The 23,141-nt window shown below is 42.1% G+C and overlaps 1 protein-coding gene across 1 annotated transcript; it reads right to left on the bottom strand.

Annotated features, from left to right (window-relative positions):
* Nucleotides 1-2,245: 2,245 nt before the first annotated feature.
* On the bottom strand, nucleotides 2,246-21,269 carry hck (HCK proto-oncogene, Src family tyrosine kinase). Its single transcript, XM_061672345.1, has 13 exons — nucleotides 21,116-21,269; nucleotides 15,332-15,460; nucleotides 14,041-14,074; nucleotides 12,849-12,942; nucleotides 12,651-12,746; nucleotides 11,083-11,186; nucleotides 10,511-10,660; nucleotides 10,037-10,189; nucleotides 9,761-9,943; nucleotides 8,786-8,862; nucleotides 8,114-8,267; nucleotides 7,510-7,641; nucleotides 2,246-3,273 (listed from the first exon to the last, which is right to left on the bottom strand). Exons 2-13 carry the CDS (start codon nucleotides 15,449-15,451, stop codon nucleotides 3,071-3,073), a joined length of 1,500 nt encoding a protein of 499 aa, XP_061528329.1. The 5' UTR covers nucleotides 15,452-15,460; nucleotides 21,116-21,269; the 3' UTR covers nucleotides 2,246-3,070.
* Between the last annotated feature and the right edge of the window lie 1,872 nt (nucleotides 21,270-23,141).

Below are 23,141 nucleotides of genomic sequence, written 5' to 3'. Positions count from 1 at the left end.
CCCCGTTGCCGTCTGTATGTTTGAATTCAAAAGCTAGTTCATTTTTAGCCTTGTCACATGTCTTGTGACGTATACTGTAAATACCTGACGGCCAATTAAAAAAATGTAAAATTTTGTCTGTGAAAAAACCTATTGGCGGTGTGGGACTTTCTTGCGGTGTCTGAGACAGACAACATGAAAGCCATTTGCAATCTGTGCAAAACTGAAGTACCTCGTTGGGGAACGTCATCTAAGTGCTTCGAGACGACAAATTTCATCAGGTACCTGAAGAATGTACACAAGGAGGAGCATGCCGCATTCAAGCAACACAATATGGAAACGTTCACAACCAAATGGACACTGACGCAAACAATCGGTGGACAACACCTGTCCATATAGCTGGGAAAGTGAGAAAATTAGAGTTGGCATGTCATTAACAGTATATGTTAATGTAAAGTAATTTCATTACAATGAAGTCATTTAATTACAGTAAGTTCGCGCCCATTATTTCTGTCTCAAGTAATGTCGGTTTGACCTGAGGGAACTTTATGTCAGTGGCCAATCCTTGAATGCCACCGAGAGGTCATTGATGTTCTAATGTGCTGAAACTGTCCAGCGTTTCCCCGTAGTCGGTAAACTTCAGTCTGTGGGGTGTTGCTTTTACTATTGCTGCTGCAAAGGCCTGTGGGTAACACAGAGTATCTCCTTTCTTTTTGTTGAGGTTGGTCAGGAGTAACCTATGCTAAAGTTGGGTCAAAGGTTTCACCGAAGCACCTTTTCTAAGCATTGTTAGAATTTGTACAACCCATTTTTTAAGTACTTCTGGGTGATTTTGCTCAACTTGGGAAAAGAAAGCAAAGTACCAAAGCAAAAACGAGAATCTGAAGACACCAAAAGTCTTTGCAGGCTGTTTAGTCACGTAGTGTAGGACATGTTAAAATGCAAGAAAGGAAAGGAAATTTACAAAAATCAGCCCTCGAATCCAGAAACAGATACATGGCAAAAACATTATAAATAGGTTGGATCGGTGCAAAATTCCAAATACAGAGTGGCGGAGCAGTCCTCAACTACTACCTCCGTTGTCTACAGCGGATATCTTTGCTACTGTTTTGTTGTTGTTGTTGTTTTGCACTGGAACTTTACATTTACTTTAGAGCTATAAATGTGTCATATGCATTTGCACTGTTATTGCAATACTGTTACATTGTGGTTTTTGTTTACAGTTTGTTATCTAATAAAGTTCATGAAACTAACTGATCCTTCCTTCAACATACATTAAAATTAGCTCAGATTAAAGGAAGGAATAATTGACAAAAGGGAAAAGTATCTTTTATTTAAAAAACAATTATTTGCGTAAAAATCTTTTATTATTATCAGCTGTGTTTCGCAACCACACGGGAGCTCATGTTTGCCAGTGCACAGACCAAGACTTCAAAGTGTGGAATTCCTGCGTAAGTACTTCACTTTACGTCAATATCCTTTTAAGAAATGATCCTCCTGTCAAGCTCACACTGCAGGGCTTGGTTCTCTTCTCTCTTCTCTGCCATCGGTCTCTCATCAGCTGACTCAAACTTCAGCGACAGCCTCTGCTTCTTCATCTGCTTGATGCTGGTCCTCCATATGTTGTGGTGTCATTCGTCGCTGTCTCATTCATTACAGGTGTACTCACAGTCTTTTGTGATTCTCTCTTTTCCTGTCTGGCACAGAGGCAGTCACTGTCGCCTGTGACTCGGGTGTAGAAATGGTGCCCAATCTGGATGTGACTGATTCAGTATAGTAGACTCCTCATATATCAAGAAAAAACAGTCTAAATGTAACTTCCTGTCCTCATGGCATTGCACACCTGGAACAAATAAATTTTTCTTAATATTAAAATATTTTATTTGAAAACATGTTTCAGTTTACTGAATCGCCACTAATTAACAAGTAAGGCGATTTAAAAAAAAATCAATATTAATTATATATTAATATAATTAATATTGTCATCCATTGCTTCTTTACAAACATTCTAAAAAAGACCATTGAAAAGTCACATATTATTGTTTAGTATTTCACTTAAAAACTCATTCACTGCCAACCTTTCCTGTTAACATGGATATTTGACTTCTAAAGCCGTCAATGGCAGTGAATGTGATATTATAATGTGAGCAAGTCATTATGGCAGAACCTGACATCTAAATAACTTATTTTTTCAAAGAACAAAATGAAGGCTAATTATATGTGACTGAACTTTCTTTCTTTCCTAAATCAATGACTAAGGAGTAAGTTACAACATTAAAAAAACATTTATGCATATTTCAAGTACAGAAAAAGAAAACAAAATATACATAGACACAGGAAAAGGCACAAAGAAATGTTGAAAGCCACCACTTAATAAAAATGGTCATAACATTCATCATTTTTAAATCAGTCCTATAATTTGCACATCACATTATAACTATCACAATGATGTATAAATCATTGTGATAGTTATGGTGTATAAATAAAAGACAAAGCAGTTTGTAAAGTAGTTCTACTCTTCAGTTGATGACTTCTGTCATGCATTCCACAAAGGTGGTGGACGTGCTGGAGTGAAAACATTTATTTTTTCCATAGCTTTTAAAATGGTCAAATAAATTTTGTTGTTGTTGCTAATTAAAGAATTAATTAAAGAATTGAATTAATCACTGTGTTCAGCAGTATGCAGTTGAATGCTGAATAGGTGCTTATTGTTGTACGTTGTAAAATAAACAAAAAGGCCTCCTTCTTTCCAAAATTTGGATCTTTGAGGATTCATTACTGTTTTTATCATTCATACTTGCATCCAATTTTAACCTACCAAAAATATGTGCGCTAATTGTGTTCACAGGCCATTCTTGAGACCTTGGCCTTTGACAACACAAGCTCGGGTAAAAAAACAAAAAACAAACCAAACAAACAAAAAAAACATTTCCGCTGTTTCAAAGTGGTGCTTCTTTGGAAGAAATTGTGTCCACAGCCTGCTGAGACATCCGGTTATTGAGGGGTACATGGACAGAGGACACGGGAAAATACAATAAAGTTTTTATACAAATACTACATCATGAGACTGCACAGAAACAATGGCTACGAGTCATGGTTGCTGCTGGTACTGGCTTTCTGTGGCTGTGTAGAAATCCTCCAGGACACTCTGCAGGTACTCAAAGGTTGGACGGTCATCTGGTTTGTTCTTCCAACACTCTAGCATGATGTCATAGAGTTCCTTGGGACAACTGTCCTGACGCTGCATCCGGTAGCCCTTCTCCAGGGAACGGATCACCTCTGGGTTGGTCATCCCTGAAAATAAAATCACTTCCATTACTCGTGGGATTTGGTGAATAACCACCTCTTGAGCATTAAAGGGGCTCGAAGTAGATATCCGTGTTTTTGTTTCTAAATACATTCGATATGTTTGAAGTGGCGGCACGGTGGCCGACTGGTTAGAGCGTCAGCCTCACATTTCTGAGGACCCGGGTTCAATCCCCGGCCCTGCCTGTGTGGAGTTTGCATGTTCTCCCCGTGCCTGCGTGGGTTTTCTCCAGGCACTCCGGTTTCCTCCCACATCCCAAAAACATGCATTCATTGGAGACTCTAAATTGCCCGTAGGCATGACTGTGAGTGCGAATGGTTGTTTGTTTCTATGTGCCCTGCGATTGGCTGGCAACCAGTTCAGGGTGTACCCTGCCTCCTGCCCGATGACAGCTGGGATAGGCTCCAGCACGCCCGCGACCCTAGTGAGGATGGATGGATGGATGTTTGAAGTGCTGACAAGCTATATAAAGACTTATACCATTACAGTGCTGAATTGTTGAGATATAGCTTGAGCATCTTTTTCATCACCCCTCCTTGAGCAGTCACCTTGTCATGGTGGAGGGGTTTGTGTGTCCCAGTGATCCTAGGAGCTAAGTTGTCTGGGGCTTTATGCCCCTGGCAGGGTCACCCATGACAAACAGGTCCTAGGTGAGGGACCAGACAAAGCCACATGTCTTGGACACTCGGGTGAAGAGAGGGGCGGAGCTGTCAACTGATCACCACCTGGTGGTGAGTTGGCTCCGATGGTGGGGGAAGATGCCGGTCCGACGTGGCAGGCCCAAACGTATTGTGAGGGTCTGCTGGGAACGTCTGGCAGAATCCCCTGTCAGAAGGAGTTTCAACTCCCACCTCCGACAGAACTTTGCTCATGTTCCGGGGGAGGCTGGGGACATCGAGTCCGAGTGGACCATGTTCCACGCCTCCATTGCTGAGGCGGCCGACCGGAGCTGTGGCCGTAAGGTGGTCGGTGCCTGTCGTGGCGGCAATCCCCGAACCCGTTGGTGGACACCAACGGTGAAGGATGCCGTCAAGCTGAAGAAGGAGTCCTATTGGGCCTTTTTGGCCTGTGGGACTCCTGAGGCAGCTGATGGGTACCGGCTGGCCAAGCGGAATGCAGCTCTGGTGGTCGCTGAAGCAAAAACTCGGGTATGGGAGGAGTTAGGTGAGGCCATGGAGAAAGACTTCCGGACGGCTTCGAGGAAATTCTGGTCCACCATCCGACGTCTCAGGAGAGGAAAGCAGTGCAGCACCAACACTGTGTATAGTGGGGATGGGGCGCCGCTGACCTCGACTCGGGACGTTGTGAGTTGGTGGGGAGAATACTTCGAAGACCTCCTCAATTCCACCGACACGCCTTCCCATGAGGAATCAGAGTGTGGGTTCTCTGAGGCGGGCTCTCCTATCTCTGGGTTTGAGGTCACCGAGGTAGTTAAAAAGCTCCTCGGTGGCAGGGCCCCGGGGGTGGATGAGATTCGCCCGGAGTTCCTAAAGGCTCTGGATGTTGTGGGGCTGTCCTGGTTGACACGCCTCTGCAACATCGCGTGGACATCGGGGACAGTGCCTCTGGATTGGCAGACTGGGGTGGTGGTCCCCCTTTTTAAGAAGGGGGACCGGAGGGTGTGTTCCAACTACAGGAGGATCACACTGCTCAGCCTCCCTGGTAAGGTCTATTCAAGGGTGCTGGAGAGGAGGGTCCGTCGGGAAGTCGAATCTCAGATTCAGGAGGAGCAGTGTGGTTTTCGTCCTGGCCGTGGAACAGTGGACCAGCTCTACACCCTCGGCAGGGTCCTCGAGGGTGCATGGGAGTTCGCCCAACCAGTCTAGATGTGTTTTGTGGACTTGGTGAAGGCGTTCGACCTTGTCCCTCGGGGAGTCCTGTGGAGGGTGCTTCAGGAGTATGGGGTACCGAACCCCCTGATACGGGCTGTTCGGTCCATGTATGACCGGAGTCAGAGTTTGGTCCGCATATCCGGCAGTAAGTCGGACTCGTTCCCGGTGAGGGTTGGACTCCGCCAAGGCTGCCCTTTGTCGCCGATTCTGTTCATAACATTTATGGACAGAATTTCTAGGCGCAGCCGAGGCGTAGAGGGGGTCCGGTTTGGTGGCCTCAGTATTGCATCTCTGCTTTTTCCTGATGCTGTGGTTCTGTTGGCTTCATCAAACCGTGAGCTCCAACTCTCACTGGAGCAGTTCGCAGCCGAGTGTGAAGCGGCTGGGATGAGAATCAGCACCTCCAAATCTGAGACCGTGGTCCTCAGTCGGAAAAGGGTGGCATGCCCTCTCCGGGTCGGGGATGAGATCCTGCCCCAAGTGGAGGAGTTCAAGTATCTTGGGGTCTTGTTCACGAGTGAGGGAAGAATTGAACGGGAGATCGACAGACAGACCGGTGCAGCGTCTGCAGTTATGTGGACTTTGTATCGGTCCGTTGTGGTAAAGAAGGAGCTAAGCCGAAAAGCGAAGCTCTCGATTTACCGGTCGATCTTCGTTCCTACCCTCACCTATGGTCACGAGCTGTGGGTCGTGACCGAAAGAACGAGATCCCGGATACAAGCGGCCGAAATGAGTTTCCTCCGCAGGGTGTCCGGGCTCTCCCTTAGAGATAGGGTGAGAAGCTCCGGGAGGAGACCCCGGGGACGACCCAGGACACGCTGGAGAGACTACGTCCTTCGGCTGGCCTGGGAACGCGTCGGGATCCCTCCGGAAGAGCTGGATGAAGTGGCTGGGGAGAGGGAAGTCTGGGCGTCCCTGCTAAAGCTACTGCCCCCGCGACCCGACCCGGATAAGCGGTAGAAAATGGATGGATGGATGGATCTTTTTCACCATTTGAAGTTTCCTGATTTTGTGGGCGGGGCTAAGCAGCTAAGTTCTCTTCGTTGTGGTAGTTGTATAAAAAGTTTGAAAAAAAAAAAAAAAAAAAATCCCCAACTCAGAACCAATCCAACCACAATGTAATGACACCTTGGATATGACCAATACAAAACACACGCGATCACAGTGAAGATTAGAAGCTGTTTTGTGTGTGTTTTTTTTAAATCGATATCTACAATTTAGATCAGCCCTGTTGTATTTGTATGACACATCCCTCTTCTTTCCTACACTGTGCACTCTGTGTATTCATGTAGCTGGCACAGCTTTCGCTATCTGAGGCATGGTTTGTAATGAAGTTCACGTGACATTTCGTAAAACAAATTTGTGAGTCAAAACAGACTTTACAGGTGAACATCAATTTTCAGCTCACCATTTTGCGTTCTGTGCTGCAAATCAATTCATGCAACTTGATCAATGGTCAAACTTAATTTCTTTCCCATTTGTAACGCCTCAAGGCTCTCTCGTCGCTAAACAAATTAAGTCCAGTTTGTTTGGAACCGCACCAAAACCAGAACCAGTTGATTTGATGACGCATATTAGAGTTCGGTTACTATGTTCACACTCCGAGACCAGTTGAACTGCACTAAAGGGTGCTAGTGTGTGTTTGATACTAATCTCTAGAACTTGGCCCAACACAATAATACTGTGAAATGAAAATAAAATCCCTCTCGAATGTGTATGATTCGATCATGTCAAAACCATTCAGACATATTTTTCTGATACAATATCTGTGGAGTGGACGAATATGACGTTTAGTCTTGAAGTTGACGCTGCTGACATACAATATTTGTCTTAAGACTCTAATCATTGATTTCCAGCGAGCTTTAGAAATACAGCCAATCCCTGTTAAGTGTCGTGGATAGGTTCCAGACCCACCTGCAATATTTCATTTGTTCCGTGGTTAAACCTCTACCCCACTCGTTAAACACATTTAAACTTTAAACAAACCTTTTAAACACATGATAAACATATTAGCAATTAGCCAAAATGAGTAATTATTAAATGTCAAGGAAATAGTGTACATATTGTGGTGTCTGTGTTAGACACAAGCATGCGACTTTGAGGCAGGGCATGGTGGGTGGACGTGTGACGTCTGCAAATCTGTTTGTGAGTGCCTGGCAGTGAGCTGTGGCCAACAGCTGCTTCTGCATGAGTTTGCGGTACTGTTCTCCCGTTGTTCCATAAAAGGCTGTGGCTCTCCTTTCCCGCATGCAAAAGCATCATAGTGAGTACATGTATACTACTGCAAACAAAAAAACACTGCAAAACACTTCACTTCAAGATATCCTGTATAGTGGTGGCTCGAACGATCAATTGGAACACTTAATACTGGATCAATGGTGAAGTTGTTACCTGGGTACGGTGTGCGTCCAAAACTGATGATCTCCGTCAGCAAAATACCAAAAGACCAGACGTCTGACTTAATAGTGAAACAGCCGTAGTTAATGGCTTCAGGGGCTGTCCATTTAATGGGGAATCTTGCTCCTGGAGAACCACAAAAATAGTATTCAAACTTGTAATCCACACATCTTTTCATACATTCATGGTAAACCTCAGAGTCAGGATCAGCCATTTCGCAAATCTCTCTCTTCCTTAAAAAAAGAGTAATCCCGGCTGCCACTGGAAGGTCATTACTTCTTCTGGATTTCTAGCTGGTTAAAGAAAAAATAAAAATAAATAATAAACAATACTGTGGAGGCACGGTGAACAACTGGTTAGCACATCTGCCTCACAGTTTCCTTCCACATCTCAAAAACATGCGTGGTAGGTTGATTGAAGATCCTAAATTTCCCGTAGGTGTGAATGTGAGTGCGAATGGTTGTTTGTTTCTATGTGCCCTGCGATTGGCTGGCGCCCAGTTCACCGCGCCTCTCGCCCGAAGATAGCTGGGATAAGCTCCAGTGAGGAGAAGCGGAACGGAAGATGAATGAATGAATAATACTGTAGTATGTCCAACCTTCCCTTGCTGTGTATTCGTTGTCTTCAATGACGCGGGCGAGGCCAAAGTCAGCAATTTTGCACACTAAAGCCTTATTGACCAGGATGTTGGCGGCCCTCAAGTCCCGGTGGATGTAGTTCCTCTGCTCAATGTAGGCCATGCCCTCTGCAATCTAGAAATAAACAACTCACAGTAAAAGAGTAAGAAAATAATCCCTAGGCGTAGTTGTGGCAAAAGGATCGCAATGGAAAATCATTAACTCCTGTGCATCAAGCAGAACAATGCAATTCACGTAACTACTGAACAAATTTTTTTTTTTTTGCAATTTCTGTCGGCATACTTTTGTAAACTACGAAGGAGTATGAGGAGCAAAATATTGTGAGAATAAAATCAAGAATGATCAGAATAAAGTCCTAATTTTACGAGCATAAAGATGTACTCGTTTATTCTTATAAATTTGTACTTTTTAAAAATTGTAGTTTGAGGTTGTTGTTTTTTTTTTTCAGTGTGACCTTAATACTCAATATTAGCAATGGTGAGGAAAGCCCCGCCGGTGCCTCACTTTCGGCTCATTTTATGCATGATTCAACTCATCGGATACAAGCCATATGCACATTGCAACGTGAACTCTAGATATGCTCTAATTGCAGTTGACGGCTGAATCTCTAAATGTGACTGAGAGACTCTCACCTGGGCAGAGAAGTCGATGAGCTTGGGAAGTGGGATGCGATTGCCTTCATCACTCTTTAGGAAGTCTAATAAACTACCTGTACGCACAAGTATGAGCAAACATGTTAAGGGAAATGCATGCAAACTGGGATTTACATGCTCAATTCGCATCTTTGTCTTCTTCTGGTAAATTCACATTTTTTTGAAAGGGTCCCATCTGTCCATTCCTGACGCTCATCTCCATGAGGAAGACTGCTTAGACGGCGCTACAAACACAAATTTGTCACTCCCACTTTTCCCGGTTCAATCTTGTTGGAGCGGTGTGATCTTCGAATGTTTTATAAAACGAGGAAGTTGAACAATTCTGACCTTTTGACTAAAAGCATACAATGGAACATCACTCACATTTGGGGTACACGAGATAGAAGCCATTGCGGTGAAGAAATCTGACAGCACAATGGCATTGTCCACAGTAAGTGTCGAACTTTAATGACAATATAATTTCAACTATATTGATCTGTAGCCCTTCGTTATCCTAAGCACCAGCCTTTATCACGTGTTCTGCAAGGATATCAGTGAAGATATGTTGCTTTGCTTTTCCCACTCTGCCTAAGGAACAAAAAACAATAATAACGGAACATACTACCAAAAATATTTGCTTTGTTGTCAGCATATCTACTAATTTTAAGCATAATCGACTACATAATGTACCTCTAATGTTAAATGACACGCTTATTTAAGGTGGTGTGAGGTCACGTTTTCTTTACGTTGAGGTCACATCTCATAAGTTCCCAATGCGATATTTCCTATTACTCAGCAGTCTAGAATCCATCGCAAATGCTATTCTGGTTGAGCATTGAGAAGACGCTACATGGTGGACATCATGTACAGTTTCAATCAATGTAGCATTTGTAACCGATTTCATGACAAGAGTTCTCTGCTTGGGTTGAAACGACGGATAAAACCGCGTTTTAGTGCCATAAGTTGTAGACGTACCCTTTTCCATTAATTCGGTGATAATATAAATGGGCTCCTCCTTGGTGACCACAGCATTGAGGCGGACCAGTTTGTCGTGCTGTAAAGTCTTCATCAGGTTGGCCTCAGCCATGAAGGCTTCAACTGACATACTTCCAGGTTTCATGGTCTTCACCGCTACCTTGGTGTGTTTGTTGTATGTAGCTGAACACAAAACATTTCAAGTGAGACATCAAAGTACTACCCTCCTACAGACATCACGAGCAGAGTAGAAAAAGTTGCTCGATTGTTTTGTACCCAGCCAGACTTCTCCAAATTGGCCAGCACCAAGTCTCTTCTCCAGCTTCAGTGACGACCTTGGGATCTCCCAGGCGTCTTTCTCCCAGGGCTTCTCAGGTTTAGGACTCAGGCAAGGATTGGTCAGGGTTTGGCAAAGGCCATCGCCCTGCTCTGGAGGGGAAAAAGAAATAGTTGGAGTTTGATGATCTGAGGGAATGTCTCTTTTTTATTTTTTATTGTAAACTAAAAGATACCTCGACGTCGAAAGTTTTGTACTTAAAGGTCAGATGAGACTAAATTTAGCATGCCGAAGTACAATGGATATTGTAACCACAATATGACTTATGTACATTCACGGGTTTAAGAATGAATCGCGTTATTGTTGTCCTGATTTTATAAATATGACAAATACACAGGACTATATCGATCGTTTGTGCGTTTAGCTTTAGTGCCTGAACCTTAAAGACTTGCTCGGCCCCAAGTCGCACTCACTCTTGTAATGCTTGACCATGTCCTGCAGGGTGCTGAATGTGATCCGGGGAGAGATGTAGAATCCTCCGTTGTCCAGCATACGGATCTTATAATGTTTAACGGTGTCACCGGACGGGCCGTCACTGTCCCTGACGGACAGAGAGAAGCTTCCTGTGATCACGGAGAATGAAGGAAATAGCTGTTACTGTGACAAGTGTGGCATTTGCAATGCTAATGCTCATATTTTTCAACAGTGCCTTGCCTGCTTCCCTGCACTAGTGTCCACCTGCCCCTTAAAACAAGACATTTTGTCCCTAAAATAAGTGGGGGGATAAAAAAATCGGACAATGGAACGAGTATGAATTGCCTCGATAAGATTCCTAAAATAGGATTTTGTATCGCAAAACAAGTCTTTTTGTCTTGTTGAAACTTTCGAAAAAAGTCAAAACGGTCTTAAAATAAGTACGGTAAAGATGTTTTCACGATAAATAAGATACATTGAGCGGGTAAGATTTGAGTGAATTGATTGATTGGGATATTTTTAGTCTAGTGGAAGTCTGGGCTCGACTAAGTTTTGAATATGGTTGACTCACCCTTGTTGGTCTCGCTGTCTCGGATCATGAACGATCCAACTTTGTTCCCGGGGGCCAGCAGCTGCCTCTCGGCATCTCTGCGGCTCACGCCCTTAAAGAACCACCTCAACAACAGGAAACAGCCATTAGAGCAGAAACCACATCTCCGTCCAAAAACGAGGTTCTCTTTCCTTTCGAGCTGTTTTGTCCTTCTCATTTATTTTACTGCCATACTAAATTCATCAAATAAAATCAAGTCACATTGGAGCTTCACATTCATGAAACACGCAGCTCAACACAGACCAAGAAATATAAGTATATTTCGGTGATTTTGCCTTTATTCACCAATAAATGTTGGGATTAAGTGACACAAGCCACTATTTGTAATACAAATAGCGAAACAAATAGCACATTATGATACCATTACCAGCCATAGATGCTCATGAACGAACATAGCCCCACCATGCTTAATGTTGTTAACCAGGGTTAGTTGTAAACTGTGTATTTATATATTCACGAAGGAATCTATTATTTGTCACTGTCTGAACTCGACCTCCCTTTTGGGCAACATGATTTCCAATTCCGTTTGTGGTCTTTTGATTCACAATATATGGCGTAGTAATTGCTGTATTATAACGCATTTAACTTTAGTTTTTAGCTTTTAAGAGGACTGGGGTACATACACATAGACAGTGGTAAACGTGCTTTTGTTAAGTGACAAAGACGTGCTTAAGAAATAAGACTCTTGGCAATTTTAGCAGCAAAGATGTGTCCACTAATACTATAGGCCAGAAAAGTTGCACCTTGCACTGTAAAAAATGGTAGTCTCTCCTATTAAAATTGATTCGCAGACATTTAAAGGCACGTTTAGTTATTCCTCTTGCCAGTCTGCCAGTTATACAGTGTCAATTTGTCAATGTCTACGTTCAATGTCCGCTTCAGAGGGAGGGAAAGTCAGTATTCGAGATGTGTGAATGAACTTTTTAACTGTACAAAAATATGCGATCTCAAAGCAAGAGGCACGTATCACAGTGCAACCGAAAGAGAAGAGAAAAACGATGCTTTTTTTGCTGCTGAGTTAACACGCCAAAACCTGCTGACCAAGGGAGGGAAAGCATGAGATAAACAATATGCCGAACTAAATTTACTGTCCTACTCTGTCAAAGCCCTCTGTGACTTTTCCATTTTTCACACAGTCGACAGAATGTCCAACACACCCTCCAAAAATGACCTGCTGGGTGAGCAACATAATACGGCAGTCACCCATATGTCAAGGTTTCGGTTTCTTTTTTACTGAATTAGAATAGGGGCATTGTTAAGACTAAAACTAAAACATTTGAGTCATTTCAGCTCAAATACATTATTGCATTCAAGTACTGACCTGAATGAGCGTGCTTGAATTTCTTGACTAGTGCAGCAAACCTTAAATTGACGCGCAATGTACTGGACTTTCTACGTGGAGATGTTACCGCGCCTCAGAGTGCACGGCATTGTGCATTCTACTGATTTGGAGGTGTAGCGTTGTAACGATTTTGAGGTTGTTATTTTAAGGTCATATTGTTGCTTTAAATGTGTGCGAGTCTACTTACTCCTCAGCCTGCAGGGTATCTTTAGCAACATAATTGCTGGGGATGAAGCCTTCTTGACCTGTACTGATCGACTTTGCTCGCCACCACTCCCCTGATCTACGGAGACAGGTAACAAAGGATATTTATTGACATGAAATTCATTTCTGTCAGAGCCAGTGCCCCAAAGAAAACATGTGTCACTGATGACTCTCGACTCACTCCTCCAAAATTCGAAGTTTGTCTCCCTTCTTGAAGCCCAGGTCTCCGTCATGAATGGCATCATAATCGTACAGTGCTATAGAAATGTTGTCTCCTGCACCAACAGGGGAGAAGAATTGAAATTCATCTTCAAATGTGTATATTTCAGAGCGCATGGAAGAATAGCCACCCTAAGATTTGCTTCGCAAGTTTCATAGCAATCTCCGTACATGTCGCCCCCAGGTCTATTTATTAAAACGCTTTGAGAAAACAACTTGTGCTGAAGTATTTAGTGTGAATTACTGTAATTAGCAACAGTAGGAACCTGCCTCTGTTCATCATAAATGGAAAGGGAACCTATTTAGCATCATTGTTGTGGTGGTATGGCGTCTTTTCGGTCTGAAATGTTGATGCTGTCTGAAATCATTACGACGAGAACTGAACAGACTCAGTAAGCTTCAATAAGATTCAGACAAGAAGAAGATACAGCAGAAGTTACCGAACGTAAAAGAATTCCCACTTCAGTACTCACATTGGTTACGGCGCCGGTGTCAAACTCAAAGCCCGGGGGCCAGATCCGGCCCACCACATCGTTTTATGTGGACCGCCAAAGCAAATCATGTGCATCAAGTTCCATGATGATTCTTGCGAAAATATGCACCAAAACTTCAAATTGTCATGTGCAGTAAATAATGTTCAAACGCCGCAGGCATTTTTGTTACCAAACCACTTTATGCAGTAACTGAACAAACCATTATCCTTGACTTTTGATTTCAAAAGTAGTTATCCATCAATCTGTTGTGTATATGTAATTATATAAGGAGGCGATGAAACACTTCATATGATTTCACAGTCAATACTGAGGGTAACCGTAACTACAATGTGGCTCACGACAAAAAGGTTCCACTGTGCTCGTGTTAGGCCCTTGTCACTCATGCGACTGACCATACGCTCTAATTTTCACTCGACGTTTTTTTGTGCCAAGGACTGTTACGCAATGATATAGGATGTCGCCCTGTAGCCCAAACTACTATCCTTCCTTTGTGTGTTGAAAGTGCTTACGACTCGCGTGTACTGCTCAATATGGTGCTAGGCAATGTTGCATTTGTGCTAGCCCACGCTATGCAGATGACATACAGTACGTTGCAGAAGATGCAAATACCGAGGGTGGCAATAAAGCAGAGGAAGTATGTAAAGAGAGATTGGGACGAACCGTCTGTTATGTTTGCACTGGATGGCATTTTGCCCTGTGGACAAACAAAAAGAAAGAGACAAATCAAACCAAAGGGTGGATTGGAACAACATTTTGTTCCACAGTTTTTCACTCGCTAAGTATATAAAAAGCGGCCAGGAAGCAAAAGAAGCTGTGTGTGCTATCGTGGTGCATTTACAGGTCGACTGATCTTAGATATTGCTTCACAGGGAGGTTTTAATCACGCATCTCCTGCCTTCTTGATGCTCTGCTTCTGTTTTCGTCACTTCTTCTTTCTTCACTTTGGTTGAAAGACAGGAAGCGATGGCCAGAGGAAGCACACTTGATAGATGGCAGCAGCACTGCACCGCTGCCCGTGACACACATTAAAGTCTGTCCAATATGCAAATGCCCAACATGCAACGCTGGACATAAATCGAGCCGTTCTTAACATTTCAACACAACGAGCAATATTCATACAAACTAACTTGTTTCGGTCATAAAAAGCAGGATCAAGGGTCAAGGTGGGGAAATTCCCATCGGTATCGAAAGGGAAGGGCTGTATCTTGACAAGTCTGGAGGGAAGTTGGAAGTTAACCAACTATTGTCCAATTTCTAAACTTACACTCTCTGTCTCTCTGTCATAGGAAAAGAACGCAAATGCTATTAGATGAAATTATATATACACATATAATAGAATACACTGTCGATTTATAAAGTCAGCGACTGATAAAGAAGATACGTACATTTAAAGTCGAAGTATGTAACTTCTTTCGTCCCCGAGACTGGAATTCTGCATATGTCGTCGTAGGCTATGCCTGGTCCCCGGCCTCCCCACCCCTCCGCCACCGTGTGATTGTACAATATTTTGATTCTGTTTTGAAGGACAGCCGGTGGGGCAAAAAAAGATGGATTCTTCAGAAGAGGTACAGGTCATTTTCCCCCTCATGTTGCTGCGTTTTGTGCAAGTTTGGTGGTGAACCGCCCGTCGCAAGGTAAGACACGTTATTTCCGGTGCGTCGTTTCCGCTCGGCCGTTTGTGGTGCGGCAGCAAGCACGGAGCAGGGGGGAATGTTACCGGTCGACGTGAAGTATAAAAGACGAAGTACTGAAAATACAGCAATATGTTAAAGGAGCTGGTAGGCTTCATCAGCATTGTGTCATCTCCTCTAGTAGTAGCTTGGCTGAACAGCGTAAGCATATATTGCGCATGCCGCGTGAGTTGGAATGGTAAAAAGTAGAATCTTTTGAATGGATCACTTTCCTGAGTGTTAGATTTGACGACATTCCTATCAAAGTGATTATTGCTTACAGCTTTGGAATTTCCTGCTGTGGGATCTTTGACATAGTGGGTTGTCAGTGCACTTTTCTGTCCCTCGCCGCTCCCTTTCCGAAGATGCTCCCGGTCCTTCTTTGAGCACACACAGCCCATGGTGCTGTCCTGGTGGAGGAGGAGAGCAGAAGAGGCGCAGCTTTGAGATCCCACAAAAGATCCTCCTATGCATGGCTTTAGATGTCGTAATTTATTGTTAGTATAATATAATATCATATAATATCATATATATATATATATATATATATATATATATATATATATAAAACATATAATATATATTATATATATAGTAAATTGCATAAGGTCAATATGTTTACTACTAAAAAGGTCAGCTGATATTTAAAAACAGATGTAGGGTAATTAAAAAAATTCAATTCAAATATATATATTTTTTTAATTTCACTACCAGCAGCGGTTAACGTATTTTGGAACATGTATTACTGGATTGTTAAAATATTACGTGAGAGCGTAACATACAGCAACTTCATACCACCATCTTGGACTGGAGCATTCGTTGAGCTCCATAAGAGCAAATACATACAGCAGGCTGCTCTGTGTGATATTTTTCTTTTCAACCATCCCCGATTGTACAATATCGTGTATGTGTTGGCGATGTGTCTAAAATGTGACTACAACCAGAATGTCACAGGATATGATATAGAGAGGACAAATAGTCCTTTTGACATCTATGCAGTCAGCTGACTGACCATGCGAAATGTGTAACGCGGTCGGCTTGACATTTTCATCGACTACGGCTGCGTGAGAGCAGAGCCAATCCGCTCGGATGCAGTTGTCACACACATTCTTGCGTACAACCACGGCTTGACATGAACACCCGCCGACCCGCTAAACACAAGTGAGTAAGACCGTCACACCCATTGAGCCACCTTGGCGGGTTGAACAAGAGGAAACCCGATGAGACGAAGGAGGAGGAGATAGAAGAAAAAAGAAAGCTATATTTGAATGAAACGTAGAAGGCAGGTTGGGAATGATTCATGTATGAGCCAGGAGACGGGTCACGGAGAAAGTCATGTCACATATTGTCTGTATATGTGCGCCAGAGTTAAGATGAACGGCTTCTCTTTTGTGGTCGGGACGAGGAACTTAATAGTTGAAACAATGAAGGAGCATGAAACGTCCTTTGTTCATAAATGATGGATCGTGACTAAGCGGCCAAAATGACGGGTTCGTTACAGGACAGCGTGACGTCTCTGGCACTCATCAAGTCGACTGAGTTTGACAAGCTGGGAATGCAGTTCGGAAACGTGTGCATGCTTTGAAGAAGAAAGGTCGACTTTTTACAGACTACGTGCGGACGGATGTACACTAAGTATGATGTCAAAAGTGTATTATTCGTGTGCTAATTAAATGTAGAGTCTGAGGGTTTTTGCCCAAAAGATGAATACTTGCGAATGTTGTGTTTACAAACTGCAACGAACAAACCTCGAGACTCTCCCTTTGAAGTTTGTGAGAAAGCCTAAAGATTATTATTGACATGATATTCAAGTTGGGTTTTGTCCAGGCTGGATGAGACAAAAGGCTAGATAGTTGGAAGTTCATCGTTTATATTGCTGAGGCTGAAAGAAAAAAAATGGAAAGATGCTTTTTAAAGAATCATATTTGTTATATAAAAGGAGCACAACCATACATGCAACTTAATTAGAGTTGAACACTTGATAATGACCTGTAATCTTGATGAGCGTGAGCACAGGGGTTACTTGCGCTTAAAAACAATGACATTTGGTAAATGTACGTTTAACTTTAGCACACCACAGCGTTAATTATATTTACCTGCATTACGCGAAACGTCACGTGACCAAACCTGAAAAACAGATTAGCAGACTTCCTGTGTATGCTCGATAACTAGCATAACTATGTGCTGATGCCATGATGGTTTGAACCCAAAGATTAAATACACGTGTATTATTTATTTATTCAAATATGATATGATAATGTTACCATGTTAAGAACTGCCGTTGGGCTCCGCCAGTCGCCGAAAGCAGAAGGAGGTTCTTCGAGCTGTTGTTGGTCGCACATAACCCCTGTTATCTAACAACAAAATGGTGGCTACTGAAAATGCTGAGTGGCTAGTAACTCTGGGAAACCACTCGCCACAGTGGCAGAGGGCCCCGGGTTATTTATTATATAGAATAGTATAATATAGAGTATAATAACATAAAATAATTTCAGTAATGTAGAATTTACTCAAGTTGTGCTCGACCATTGTGTGTTTTCTCTTTCTTCTCTTTAGATCTTCTTGCACAGTGTCTGACGACTGTCGTTAGCTAGCATTTCATTCACTGTTCATTCAGTAATTTGCTGGTAAATATATACATCGTTAACCCTTTAACTGCCCATTCACCCCTACGGCTTGGCACATTTTGGGTCCCAAATGAGAGGAGTGCCTAACTTAACTCCAACTGGTTCAGCCATCTCTACCCCTCGGCTGAGATACATTATGTGAAAAAAATCCACGAGAGGGCCCTGTGTCTTCAGATAGCATGATTCTCCATCATCCATCCAACCAGGAAGTCGGAAACACAAAAATCATTCCAGACGTGTGCAGTTTTTGGTAAAACTTTGAAAGATAGAAAGATTTTTTTTCGACATACAGTATGCTAGTATTTGAGACCTTATTAAACAGAAGTATATCACTTAATACAACAACAACAACAACAAAAATGGAATGAAGTCATTCACTGCCAGCCTTCCCAGTTAACATGGCTATTTGACTTCTAAACCCGTCAACGGCAGTGAATGTGTGAAATGACTAATATATTTTTTCAAATGTGTACAACCAAATGGCAAATGATGTCGCTTTATGGTAAGTGTCGGAAATGAAGCTAATTTGATTGCAAATATGCGATTGGCTGGCAACCAGTTCAGCGTGTACCCCGCCTCCTCCCCGATGATAGCTGGGATAGGCTCCGGCGCTCCTGCGACCCTTGTGAGGAGAAGCGGCTCAGAAAATGGATGGATGGATGGATGGATGGATAATTGCAAATATATTGTTTGCTATGAAATCCAAACTTATTTTCATCCATTGCTGTAAGTATTAAAGAAGTCCTCTACAAGTCACTTATGTCACTTTGTGAGTTGATATATGGTAGAAAAAAATAAGAATCTCCAATGTAAAATAAATACAGGGAAATGCATTTCCCCCTGTCCCTGTTATATCACATTATTATATTACCATCGTTGTTGGAGGTGTTTCATGAAACATGTCATTTTAACTTGTTCTAGCACTACTGGATGGACCCTAAAATATTGCACGGTGTAAGGCCACTGCACTCTTCTGGCCCTCGTCCCTCAAAAGCCTCGTGACTCTGATAGTCAGCTTTTGGCAGAAGTTTACAATTTACCGGTTTATCCACCTGTTGCCATTCATACGACAGATGAAGTCATATGGCTTCCTGCGAGTATATCATCTGGTGTGACATTTTCCAGATGTCAAATATAAGCCTTGGCTCAAAGGAAAAGCTTGGAAACACTGGTTACGTCTAACTGACTATCACCAAAATTATCTCGGAACCCTTTTCACTTTTTACTTTGGGAAGAGGGCAACACTTACATATTTGGAATAAGAGAGGCCAACATCTTCTAAAAGGCTTGCACAGACGAGTGGAAGCTTTTTGAGCTGCAAAGGAGGGGAGACAACTGCAGATTCTTTCTGTTTCCACTTCCTGTAGGCGCAATGGCCGAATGCTTTTCTCTGCATAGTCCATCACAAATGTGATCCAAGGTGCTACGTTATCTACCCTTTCCTCTCGTTTCCACGACGTTCGCCTTTCTGTGTCCAAATCAAAGGACACGTCCCTTCCTCCTGCAGATAGCAACAGCTAACGACCTTCATATTTGTACGGCGGCTGATTGTACATTGCACATTGTCCCAGTTTAGCTGTGCGTAAATGCAACTGCCATTGATCTCAGCATTGTAAAACTGGTACAATTCACACAGAAGCTTTTAGTCAACTGGAACGGAATTATTGAATCAAAGGCAGATGGGGTTTAATAAGCCAACTAGCTGTTAAAAACCTCCATATAACCTCAGCCTACATCAACGCTTGATGGTCCGACACGAGCCAAAGTGTAGTACTGCGGCGCAGCTAACATGTTTACCCGCTCATGTATTTGTGTCGCTTTTGTGGTCATTCGGGACCACAAACTTGTAACGTTTGGAGCGGATAGATCTGGCTCAGCTTGCCAACTACGGTACGTAATTACAATTTACAAAATGCGCTCCACCAGTTGCGGAATTGGGCAGAACCTTCGCATGTCGAATGCATGCAAGTGACTGATTTTAATATTTGATCCATAACTTTATGATACGATCTTCTGTTTTCATGTATCCCATTTTTGTTTCTAGCTGCAATACAGAACATGACAAACAAACACACAAGGAAGAAGATCCACCTGTTCTCACCATCCTACCTGGCCATCGCCATCAATTCATCGATTCATTGTTGTTGTTTTTTGAGGGATGCAAGGCACTCGTTGCCTGGTGCAAATTGCCTTATGTTAGTGCGGCCTAAATATTTCCATTGATGTTTTTTTTTTAATGTTCAAAATATTTAGGAAAGGCTTTTTATAGCGTGTTTTGTGAGAACTCCGTGTTTCTGCCAGAGTGCCTGCGGTGAATGATCATGTTGGGAAAGGGGTGTCAAATGAGCTCGACCCGGGAAGTGGAAAAGTCCGAAAAGCGGATCGTTCGGGTGAAGAAAGGCAAAACGCAAGAACACAGTGTGAGAGATTAGATGAACTTTAAATGAGTCTGTATATGATATATGATATATGTATGTATATATATATATATATATATATATATATATATATATATATATATTCTAATTTCTGTGAATGAGGAAATGAAAAAAAAACGGTCGCTTGTTATTATTAATACAGAGGTTGCTATAGATTCTGTTTGCGGATAAGCGGAACGGAAGATGAATGAATGAATGAATGAATTTATTGTTGTACATATTGTTCACAACAAACTCAGTCTGAAATCAGGAGTCGTGAAAAATCACACCGCGTAAATATTTAAGGGCACGACTATTGTGTTTCCAAGTCGGACTTTTGCAATGCGTTACATGGAACTGATAAGAAGGAAGGTCGACAGGACAGTTGAGTAGTCATTAGTTGTCTTGGTGTGCTAAAATGTCGAATCAACCATGAAGTGTGGCGTTTGCACTTCCCGATTATGCGGGTTATGAAACAAACTTCACTTTGCACTGTCGAGAATTCAACAATGACCTTTGCCCATTGAAGAATAGTTTTCGCAGCACACAGAGGATATATCCCAATTTAAATACATATTTTTTCAAAAATGTGTCTGAGAGGGATACTAGTGCATTTTTGCAGAACTATGGCTTCCTACTGGATGACATATTTATTCGGCCCTGACTACACATGAGAACGGTGAAAAAAACACTCAAGACTCTGAAGTGGAACAGAAAGTCTACTTTAGCCTCAACGGACTACGAACAATTTAGACTCAATATCCTGAGACTTTTATTCAATAGAATTGTTATAAAATGCAGTAACGCCAATCGGGTAACGTCTCGTGTTATCCCTTGAAAATCCGAATTATGAATCCACTCAATGTGCTATGGTTAGTGATGCAAGAATGTTTCTAATTTGATTTCTTTTTTGGGACATTTCCTCTGCGTTGCCTCCACAGTGACGTCGCAAAAAAAAAAAAAAAAAAAATAAAATAAAATACAATTAAAAAAAAGAAAATAAAAAAAAAAGAAGACTCACCGCCGCTTCCGACGACGACTTGAACGAGATTGCGATACTTCTGTCAGAGAATATTCCTCATTTCGTGGCAGAAGCGTCCATTTTTCGCGAGTGTGCTCGGGAAATGAGGAGCGCGACTTCGGACGAGGAAGTTGCGCGTGCGCTGCTGCTGAGCTTGAGCGAGCCGACGGAAAAAAAAGGGGAACCGTCCATCATGCGGCCGCCTCTCCGAACGTGCCGCACTTTTACACGTGTCTGCTTTCGTTAGATTGCTCGATTTAAAAAATAATAAAAAATGCGCTTCTGCTTGTATTGAACAGGCCATTCCTTTTGCAAAATATACAAAGTGGAGCTCAGTGGCTTTAAATGTTTGGAATTCTGATCTGTTTTAGCCGCAAGAGGTCGCTACAGAGCATCCTCCTTTTCCATCTCATCTTCCTGCGCTCTGTCCTCAAGTCTTCCCTCATGATATTGTATCAAGGTACATCTCAATAAATTAGAATATATGGTCGAAAAGCCCATTTATTTCTGGACTCATTAAACACTTTTCAGTGGGCAAATTATTGCCTCATTTCTACGTTAAAAAATCATTGTCATAGTTCGCTTGGGTTGGCTTTACAATTTCTTCCCAATGAATTTTACAAAACTTAATGTCTAACCTGCAAGTAGCACAGCGATTTTCTAAGTGGGGTACACGGAAGATTTGCTACCTAAATTACAGTTCAGTTGTATTTAACTTTTGAGCTCAATACCTTTGCATTTAATCTTTAAAAGCTACTTGTTTTAAAAAATACACAAAATTTGTATTTAACTTATGTGCAATACATTTTCTTATATATATATATATATATACTTTTAAGGCCATACAAAATATACCGTAAAATGTTTGTATAATTCAGTCTACAAAGACTTGGGTCAATAAATTTGCAGCAAATATTTATTTATTTATGTATTTTTTAAAATAAACTTGAATTCTACGACAACAAAAGTCACCTGCTTGCCTGAGGTCATGAAATACTGATTGTATTCTCTAATATTTACTGTATATTTTGATGCCACGTGTAAAAAAAAAAAAAAAAAGAACAAAAAAAAAAAAGAACAAAAATAATGGACAAAAACAAGGATGATCAGGTCTGAAAAAAAAAAAAAGATGAAATGTTTTAAGTTTACATCCATTTGCACCAGAGACGAGAGTATGTAAATTATCATAGGAGACATAAATTGGTAGTTTAGACTGTAAACCTAGTAAAAAAAAATAAAAATAAAATAAAAAATAAATCTTAACTTTAACTGCATATTTTATGAAGCATAAGTTTGAAATAAACTATTGAATCGAATTGAGTATTTGCATGGTTGGACTCCTTCTTTTCAAAATGATGCCTTGACAGCTATCTCTGGGGTCAGTCTGCTGTGTGTGTGTGCGTATGCGTGCGTGCATCACCAAGGACATATGAGAGAAAACCAGCAGCTCTCAAGCATAATCCTTAATCAGCAGCCAGGATTAGAAATTCCCCTGAAGCCCGGCGGAGGGATGACGGAGATGTGGGTGAAAGGGGGACGAGGATACAAATGAAATGAGATGAGCGAAGTGGAGAGGAAGGGGGGGGGGGGGAGCAGTGAAAGGTAGAATTGAAGAGTTTTAAAATGGTGGGAAGATAATAGAAGATGAGTCAAGGGATAAAGAATTGAAGGCCTGCCGCTGTGTTTGCCACTGCTGATGACCTCCTGTTCCCTCCACCGCAATGAGTTTGTTCAACCAATGCTGACGACAGTCAACAACGCGACAATTTATTCGTCTCAGGACGAGTGCTAGCATTCAGAGTGAGAGTAGCAGTCCATAACAATCGCCACCGCATATGAAATCTTGCAAGCATTCCATTGTGGGTGTATAATTGTATTTTGCTTTTCGGAACACCCACAAATATTAACCGCTGCTCCAAAGTACTGTATTATCTCTGCATCCCGTGTTGGGCTTTTTCTTTAGCTTGGTGTGACCTTTTTTTTTTTTTTGCCACATCTATTTCAAAAAAGAAAAGAATGAAAAGAA

Source organism: Phycodurus eques, chromosome 1 (genome assembly GCF_024500275.1).
Source record: "Phycodurus eques isolate BA_2022a chromosome 1, UOR_Pequ_1.1, whole genome shotgun sequence".
Taxonomy (NCBI): Eukaryota; Metazoa; Chordata; class Actinopteri; order Syngnathiformes; family Syngnathidae; genus Phycodurus; species Phycodurus eques.
This window is presented reverse-complemented; position numbering and strand designations above follow the sequence as displayed.